We start from the raw sequence: 8,186 nt of genomic DNA, 5'->3' as shown, positions 1-8,186 counted from the left end.
CGGGACCAGCGGCGGGAGTTGGGAGCGTGGCGCCGGCTTCGGCAGCTGGGAACGGCGACACGCCGGCAGCAACCCCTTGGACCCCCAGGAGCCTTGTCCCGATGCCTACTCCAACCTCATCATCCTCGCCGTGCCCAACAGGGTGAGTGGCCACGGCACTCCGGCCGCTCAACAGCACGTGGCCACCCACTGGCATATGGCCACCAGCCCATGTGCTCCTTCCCTCCCTCCTTCCCACCCCAGGATGCTGCCGAGGAGTCCTGTGCCCTCATCTGCCAGGTCTTCCAGATCATCTACGGGGACCAGAGCATCGAGTGTGTGGACCGTGCCGGGTACCACTACACCTCCACACCCACACGGCCCTGGCTCTCCAGCAGGAGTGAGTGGCTGGGGACGGGTGTGGGGACGCTGAGCGGGGTGGCACGGGGTTGTTGGGGGGGGCAGGTGCCATGGCAGAGTCTTGGCCCCCACTCTGAGACCTCAGCTCTCCCCCCCGCCAGGCGAGAGCTGCCGTACGGACGGGACGTATGCCTACGACGCCGACTTCAGCTGCTGCAGCTCCTTGTGAGTCTGACTCCCCCCAGGGTGTCCCTGCATCAGGGTGGGTCCCCCAGCCCCACCTGGGTGCTTGTCCCACCTGCAGAGATGCCCCATCCCTGCCCGAGAGTGGGTGTTGTGCAGCAGGATGGGGGGGCAGGTGGGCACACGAGGGGTGCTGGCACCTACTGACCCCCGTTTTCTTGCAGCAACGGCTCCCATGACACCTTCGAAGCCTATTACAGCGGCGCCTCCTCACCCTCCTTCCACCAGTCCCACCACAGCCTGGCCACCGCCTGCAGCGGCAGCGACCAGAGCAGCGCGGGGCTGGAGCAGCTGCAGGACTACATGGTCACGGTGAGGGGACAGGGACAGGAGAGGGGCCTTGGGCAGATGTGAGCCCCCCGCAGCAGGGAGCAGCCAGTGGGGTGGGGAGTGGGGGGGAGTGGGCTGTGCACTGCTGGTATCCCCAGTCCAGACCTGTCCCTGTGTCCCCACAGCTGCGGAACAAGCTGTCACCACAGGAGATCCAGCAGTTTGCCCTCCTGCTCCGGGAGTACCGCCTGGGCACGCCGGTGCAGGATTACTGCACGGAGCTCCTGCGCCTCTATGGAGACCGCAGGAAATTCCTCCTCCTGGGTGAGTGTCATCCTAGTGATGTCCTTGCATCCCTTGGGGACAGGGTGCTGGGTGTGCTCTGTGGGGGTGTGGGGTGTTTTGGGACCTCGCTGTTTGCAGGGGATGGGATGGGATGGGATGGGATGGGATGGGATGGGATGGGATGGGATGGGATGGGATGGGATGGGATGGGATGGGAGAATCCCCCCGCAAGCAGCTAGTGGTCACCCCGAGGCTCACGGTGCCCATGACAGGAATGAGGCCCTTCATCCCCGACCAAGACATCGGATACTTTGAGACCTTCCTGGAGAGCATCGGCATCCGGGAGGGCGGGATCCTCACCGACAGCTTCGGCCGCATCAAGCGGAGCATGAGCAACACGTCGGCCTCGGCCGTGCGGAGCTACGACAGCTGGTCCCTGCGCTCTGAGTCCGATCCCTTCAACCGCATGATCACGGACATCACCCACGACATCGAGGCGCTGGCGCGGGATGAGGAAGAGGAGGAGGAGGAGGAAGAGGACAACTACCTGTGAGGGAGCGCTGAAACCCAGTGGTCCCCTCCCTGCTCACCGACACGGTGCTGCACCTCCAAGCCCAGGAGTGCCAAGTGCCTGTCTCTGCCCCAGGGGACAGGGGACAGGGGATGGTGTCCTCCTGTTTATCACTGTGGGATGTGACATGGGCTCCGTGCCACCCTGGCAGCTCTCAGCAGGGCTGATGGCATCACAGGGCACCTGTGGCAGTGGGAGAGCCCCAGGTCAGCGGCGCCATGTGCTGTAACTTCTGCAGATTGCAATTAAATGCTGGCACTGGGAGTAGAGTAGGTTCTTCCCTGAGGAAAGGCCATGCCGGGGTGGGGAGGGACTGTTGAGTTGGGGGGACAAGCTGGGGTGGGGGGGGCTGATTGCAGCCCTGGCTGGCACTGTGCCACGGCTGGGCTGGGCACCCTGTCCACCCCTGTGCCACACACAGGTGGCTCCTAGAGTTGAGGAGCTTCTGGCCATGCCGGGCTGGCTCCAGGGGACTCTTCTGGCAACGCAGGATCCTGGGGGGCTCAGAGCAAGATGGGGGAGCAATGAGGGTGTGCTGGGATGGGGGGGTCTGGTGGCCACCGCTGACCTGGGGGCTGGGGGATGCTGAGATGCAGGTAATGCCGTGGGCAGGCGTCCCCCCCGTTCCTGTGAGTGACCTCTCTGTGACACCCGCCAGCTGCCCTACCTCCGGTGTTTCACAAAAGGAAGTTCCTGCCCTGGGACGCGGGTTCCTGCAGCCCTCCCACCCCCGAGGGACGGGGCTGTGGGCCCCGCTGCCCCACTGGTCCCCAGCTCATGGCCCCCCGGTGATGGCCCCCCGGTGATGGCCCCCCAGCCACTGTCCCACGGCCCGTGTTCCCCGGCCAATGTCCCCCTGGCCACCATCCCTCAGCGGGGGGGCTGTGGGACAGCGCTACCCCCCGAGGCCGGTGCGTGGGCAGGCAGATGTCAGGGTTCCCGGCGGCAACTTATTTTTTCCTCTTAAAAAATTTACATATGCAAATCATCACGCCGGCGAGGCGCTCCCAGCCCCGGCTGCTTCCCCTGGCCCCCCCAACACCCCCGCGGTGGTCGCCGTGACCCCACCGGGGGGTCCCGCTTAGAGCGGGGTGGGGGGGTCCCGTTGGGTGTGTGATGGGCTTCGCCCGCCCCCTCGGGCAGCACCGGCGGAGTCGAGGGGTCCCGCCGCCCCGGGACGGCAGCGGGGGCGGGGCCTTACCGGGGAGGGGCGTGGTTTTACCGGGGGTGGGCGGGGCGGTGGGCGAGCAGCGGGACAGAGCACAGCAGCGGCGGCAGCGGCAGCCCCGGCTCCGGGACGGTGACCGATACCGGGACGGCGGCGGAGGTGAGTGCGTAGCGGAGCCCCGAGGACGGCGGGGCCGGGCGGGGGATCTCCGGTCCCAGTCGGTCGGTCCCCGCCCCGGCTCAGCCGCCGCTGGCTGGGTTCTGCTGCCTGCCGGTCCCATCCCGGACCCACTCGGTGCCTCGGGGGAGGCGGTGCCGGGATGTTCTGGGGGGGCACGGTGCACTCCCGGGGAGGTGATCCCTGCCGGTGGCCTCGTAGGGGCTGTCGGGGACCTGCCACCACCTGCCCCACCAGCGAGGGCACGGGGCAGCGAGGGCACGGGGCAGCGAGGGCATGGGGCAGCAGGCAGCCGTGCTCTGGGAGTGAAGGGCTCACCCCATCCCACCTGGTCCCCACGGCTGTGGGACACGGCTTTCCAGGGTGGGACACACCAGGGACGGCATTCCCTGGGCAGGCAGGTCTCAGCGCTGGACCTCAGGAGCCATCGGGAAAGCCACGGCCACCCAGTCACTGTGTGTGGGGATGCTGCTGCCTGCCGGTCCCATCCCGGACCCACTCGGTGCCTCGGGGGAGGCGGTGCCGGGATGTTCTGGGGGGGCACGGTGCACTCCCGGGGAGGTGATCCCTGCCGGTGGCCTCGTAGGGGCTGTCGGGGACCTGCCACCACCTGCCCCACCAGCGAGGGCACGGGGCAGCGAGGGCACGGGGCAGCGAGGGCATGGGGCAGCAGGCAGCCGTGCTCTGGGAGTGAAGGGCTCACCCCATCCCACCTGGTCCCCACGGCTGTGGGACACGGCTTTCCAGGGTGGGACACACCAGGGACGGCATTCCCTGGGCAGGCAGGTCTCAGCGCTGGACCTCAGGAGCCATCGGGAAAGCCACGGCCACCCAGTCACTGTGTGTGGGGATGCAGCGGGACCCCGTGGGGCTGGGTGGCTGCGGGACACTCGGACCCTCCTAGAGATGTTCATGCTTTGTAGGGCTAATTGCTCCAACCCAGTGTGGGACGGGCAGAGACAATACCTACGACAGTGCTGGCACTGGCTGTGGCTGAGTTTCAGGCAGGGACTGTGTGGGTTTGCTGAGGGGAATCAGTGCTGAGCTTTGCCAGTGACCAGTCCTGAGCCTGGGGCATCCCTGGTGAGGGTGCTGGCACTGGCTGTGGCTGAGTTTCAGGCAGGGACTGTGTGGGTTTGCTGAGGGGAATCAGTGCTGAGCTTTGCCAGTGACCAGTCCTGAGCCTGGGGCATCCCTGGTGAGGGGGACGTGCTGCCTGGGGCTGCTGCTGCAGCTCCTGCTGTGCCCTGGGGAGCGGGGCCAGCCAGGGCTTCGGCACTCTTTGAGGGATGAGTGACCATGGGGTGGTGGGGAGGTGACAGCGATGTCCCTCGAAGGCTATGGGAGCGAGGTGGTGCTGCTGGTGCCTGGCTGCGCCCCCCACCAAAGCCAGTGGTGCTGTTCACATCATGGGGCCTTTCTCAGCCCTGAGCTTCCTCCTTTGCTGTGACCACCAACACCTTCTCCTTTCCCTGTGCTGAGGTCTCCCCCGGACAAGGGAAGTGCCTTTGCGGGGGGGTTCCCCCACGCTCGCTGCTTCTTGCAGCGTATTTTTCCTGCTGAAGGTTCTTGGGGAGATGGAGAAAGTTGAGCATTTGCATTAGCCCTGGGCTGGTGGCTGTTGGAGGCAGCTCCACCCTGGCAGAGAGCAGCCGGGGAGCACGGTGGAGAGTGGTGGGGGCCACAGCCACGCTGAGGGATGGCTGGGAGCCCCAGCACCTCACAGCTGCCACCCACTTCGGCTCTGATGGGGGAGAAGAGCCCTCTCTGACCATGGCTTTGCAGCTGGGTGGGCATCGAGGCCATGTGCCACGTGCCGATGCCGTGCCGTGCTGGGCAGGAGCGGGGCTGGTGTGGGGCTTTCACCCCTGTCGCAACGGCTTGACTTCCCCTCCCTTGGCTGCAGGATGGGTTGCGTGAAGTCAAAGGAAGCTGATGTCCAAGATAAGATGGTAAAAACCAACCCCGACCCTGTTCCCAGCTTCCAGCTGGGCCACTATGTGAGGGACCCCACCGCTGCCAACAGGAGGGTGAGTGGGGTCTGGTGGGCAAGCCATTGTGGGGGGCTCAGCCCCTCTCCTCGCCAGAGCTGCCAGCACTGAGAGTGGGGCTGGCTGCAGGTGCTGGCAGTGCCCAGGCCCTGGGGATGGGAGCCCAGTCCATACTGGGGCAAAGCACAGAGCGAATCTGATGGGAAGCAAGGAGCTGAGAAAAAAGAGGGAGAAAATTGAAGGTGTTGGGAGGGGACAGAGGTGCTGGGCAGGTTGTGTCGGGCGGTGCCAGTGCTGCCCTTTGGGTGCCCACCCTGCCCCTGCCATTGCTGCTGGGGGCCAGCAGAGACTTGGTGGGGCTGAGACCTCCATGGGGAGTCTCTGCCCCCCGCAACATCACTCTCTGTTTTTGTCCCACTTCACAGAACAATAATGTCCCCAGTGTGGCCGTGTCCCCGCCTGAGGATGGTAGGTACAAGGGGAGCTACAAATGGGTGCACGAGGCAGGAATGTGGGGTGGGAGTGTGGCCGGGTCCTATCCAGCCTGGGTTGAACACTGCTGGTCCCAGTGGGGTGGGAGCTCTGGGCTTCCTCCAAGGTCAGATGTGGCCGTGGCATGATGAAGATGGAGATGCTGGGTGGATCCTGGCCAGGGTCCTGGCTGCACATGGCAGAGGTGGCTGGGTGCTCTGTCCCAGCATGGGGAGGGGTGACCAGGGAGCTGTCTCGCTGCAGACTCGGGGGACAACGTGGTGCTGGCACTGTATGACTACGAGGCGATGCACAATGGGGACCTGAGCTTCCAGAAAGGGGAGCGGCTCAAGGTGCTGGAGGAGTAAGTGCTGCTGGTGTCCCCCCACCCCAGGGTCTCCTGAAGGCTTACATGGCCCTGCTGTGGTTATTTTCTGGAATTTGCCCCTGGAGGACCCAGCAGTGCCCTGTCTCAGGTGCCATGGACTGATCTGATGCCATCTCTGTCACAGGTCAGGGGAGTGGTGGCAAGCACGGTCATTGGCAACCGGGCGTGAAGGCTTCATCCCCAGCAACTACGTCGCCCGAGCTGACTCACTGGAGACGGAGGAGTGAGTCCATCCCTCAGTCACACATCCCGGTCCCATGCTCCCCCACCACGGCTCCTGCCCCATGTCCTGCCCCCAGCCCTGCCCCACACCAGCCTGAGCTCTCCCATCCCTGGCAGTCTTCATTGCTTCATTTGTTTCTGCTGCAGGTGGTTCTTCAAGGGCATCAGCCGGAAGGACGCGGAGCGGCAGCTCCTTGCCCCTGGGAACATGATTGGGTCCTTCATGATACGGGACAGCGAGACGACGAAAGGTCTGGAGGGGTGCTCTTGTGGGGACACCTCCCCAGCCCAATGGCTCTGCTTTCCTGAGGGGCAGGGACTGGAGGGGGTCGCATGGTCCTGCTGCGGGTGTCCCCACAAGAGCCCATGGTGCTACCACATGTCTGAGCCCCGTGGTGGAGATGGGGGGACGACATCCCCCTTTGAGGCTGCTTTCAATGTTTGGGGTGCAGGGGTAGCTGGCCCCCTGCTTTGGGCCGAGGGGGTGGTGGCAGCGTGGTGGGGACAGGAGCTGCAGTGGTGGCTCTGCTGGGCGATGGCACTAGATGTGCCACGAGCACGGGATGGCTGGTGGCAGCAGGGACGTGCCCTCTGAACGGGGGCTGGCATCTCACCCCTCCCCAAACAGGCTGCTACTCGCTGTCGGTGCGGGACAGGGACGACCTGCATGGTGGCACAGTGAAGCATTACAAGATCCGGACGCTGGATAACGGTGGCTTCTACATCTCCCCGCGCAGCACCTTCGATACGCTGCAGGAGCTGGTCCATTACTACAAGGGTGAGCCCCGGGGGGTGTCTTCCCATCCCGGACAGGGCTTTGTCCCCAAGCCAAGCAGCTACCGGGGAGCTGGGGCTGTGCAGAGGCCAAGGGGCTCCTGCCCATCACCACTGGGCTTCTGCTGTGGTTCTGGCTGTGATGTGCAGTGACTCCCAGAACTTCCCCTGGTGCAGTGAATGGTTTGCTGGCCATCACAGCCATGGGTGTTGGTGTCCCCAGATGCCTGCAGTGCCCAAGACTCCCCCTCCCCGGTGTGCTGGTGCAGTAATGCCTGGGAGAGCAGAGAGATTCTGGCTGGGCTGGGCTGTGATGGCCAATGTTTGATGTGTCCCTGGTGTTTGCAGAGGAGTGCATGGTGCCAGGATGTGCCCCATGGCCACGGAGGTGGTCATGGGCTCTGCTTCAACCATGAAGCAGCTGGTGAGACAGGCTGGCTGATGGCTTTTGGCTCTCCCTGGCAGGGCAGAGTGACGGGCTGTGCCAGAAGCTCACCTACCCCTGCTGCGTGCCCAAACCACAGAAGCCCTGGGAGAAAGATGCCTGGGAGATCCCTCGGGAATCGCTGACGCTGGAGAAGAAGCTGGGAGCTGGCCAGTTCGGAGAAGTGTGGATGGGTGAGAGTGAGGGGTAGGCAGCTGGAAGGAAGATGCAGGTGGTGGTGGAGGAGGAAGGGTGAAAGATGGGAGAGGAGGTGGAGGGATGGCAAGGTGAAAGAGGCAGGGAGGGAGCGACCTATGAGAGGAGCACGGGGAAGTAGAGGTGGCCCTCTGGCTGCTCAGAGCTGGGTGTGTGGGGACAGCCCTGGGCTGTGTGTGGTCTGCAGCCCTTGTGCAGCAACTTCATCTGCAGGAATGGGTGCTTTGGCTCCAGAATCCTGTGCTCTCAGTGCCCGGGCACTGGGCAAGCTGGGAATGGTCTGGTGTGCTGCCCCACAGCTACCTATAACAAGCACACCAAGGTGGCGGTGAAGACGATGAAGCCTGGGAGCATGTCTGTGGAGGCCTTCCTGGAGGAAGCCAACATGATGAAGACGCTGCAGCACGACAAGCTGGTGAGGCTGCACGCAGTTGTCACCAGGGAGGAGCCCATCTACATCATCACTGAATTCATGGAGAAAGGTACTGACCAATGCCCCTGCGTGGTTGCCAGGCCAGGTGGTGGTACCTGGGTGGCCCAGGGATGGTGCAGGACCTCCTGCATCTCTAGGGTTCACCGTGGGGTCTGCACTGGCTGCTGGGGCAGTGGTTCCTGCCACTGCGTGTCCAAGCACTCTGGGGCAGGGG

The 8,186-nt window shown here is 64.6% G+C and overlaps 2 protein-coding genes across 2 annotated transcripts in view; both read left to right on the top strand.

Annotated features, from left to right (window-relative positions):
• CCM2L (cerebral cavernous malformation 2-like) overlaps window positions 1–1,965 on the top strand; it is a 24,398-nt gene extending 22,433 nt beyond the window's left edge. The window contains exons 6-11 of the mRNA XM_014954724.1: window positions 10–142; window positions 244–379; window positions 501–564; window positions 747–894; window positions 1,038–1,176; window positions 1,410–1,965. Coding sequence (XP_014810210.1) covers window positions 10–142; window positions 244–379; window positions 501–564; window positions 747–894; window positions 1,038–1,176; window positions 1,410–1,690 — 901 coding nt within the window. The 3' untranslated portion in view covers window positions 1,691–1,965. The remainder of the gene's footprint in view (window positions 1–9; window positions 143–243; window positions 380–500; window positions 565–746; window positions 895–1,037; window positions 1,177–1,409) is intronic.
• A 1,000-nt stretch (window positions 1,966–2,965) lies between these two features.
• HCK (HCK proto-oncogene, Src family tyrosine kinase) overlaps window positions 2,966–8,186 on the top strand; it is a 13,101-nt gene continuing 7,880 nt past the window's right edge. The window contains exons 1-9 of the mRNA XM_014955576.1: window positions 2,966–3,035; window positions 4,960–5,083; window positions 5,470–5,512; window positions 5,780–5,879; window positions 6,028–6,126; window positions 6,273–6,376; window positions 6,754–6,903; window positions 7,365–7,517; window positions 7,839–8,021. Of these exons, the coding sequence (XP_014811062.1) occupies window positions 4,961–5,083; window positions 5,470–5,512; window positions 5,780–5,879; window positions 6,028–6,126; window positions 6,273–6,376; window positions 6,754–6,903; window positions 7,365–7,517; window positions 7,839–8,021 (955 nt within the window). The 5' untranslated portion in view covers window positions 2,966–3,035; window position 4,960. The remainder of the gene's footprint in view (window positions 3,036–4,959; window positions 5,084–5,469; window positions 5,513–5,779; window positions 5,880–6,027; window positions 6,127–6,272; window positions 6,377–6,753; window positions 6,904–7,364; window positions 7,518–7,838; window positions 8,022–8,186) is intronic.

Source organism: Calidris pugnax, unplaced genomic scaffold (assembly GCF_001431845.1).
Source record: "Calidris pugnax isolate Ruff unplaced genomic scaffold, ASM143184v1 scaffold50, whole genome shotgun sequence".
NCBI lineage: Eukaryota > Metazoa > Chordata > Aves > Charadriiformes > Scolopacidae > Calidris > Calidris pugnax.
Note: the sequence above shows the minus strand (reverse complement) of the source record. Positions and strands in the feature narration are given on the sequence as shown.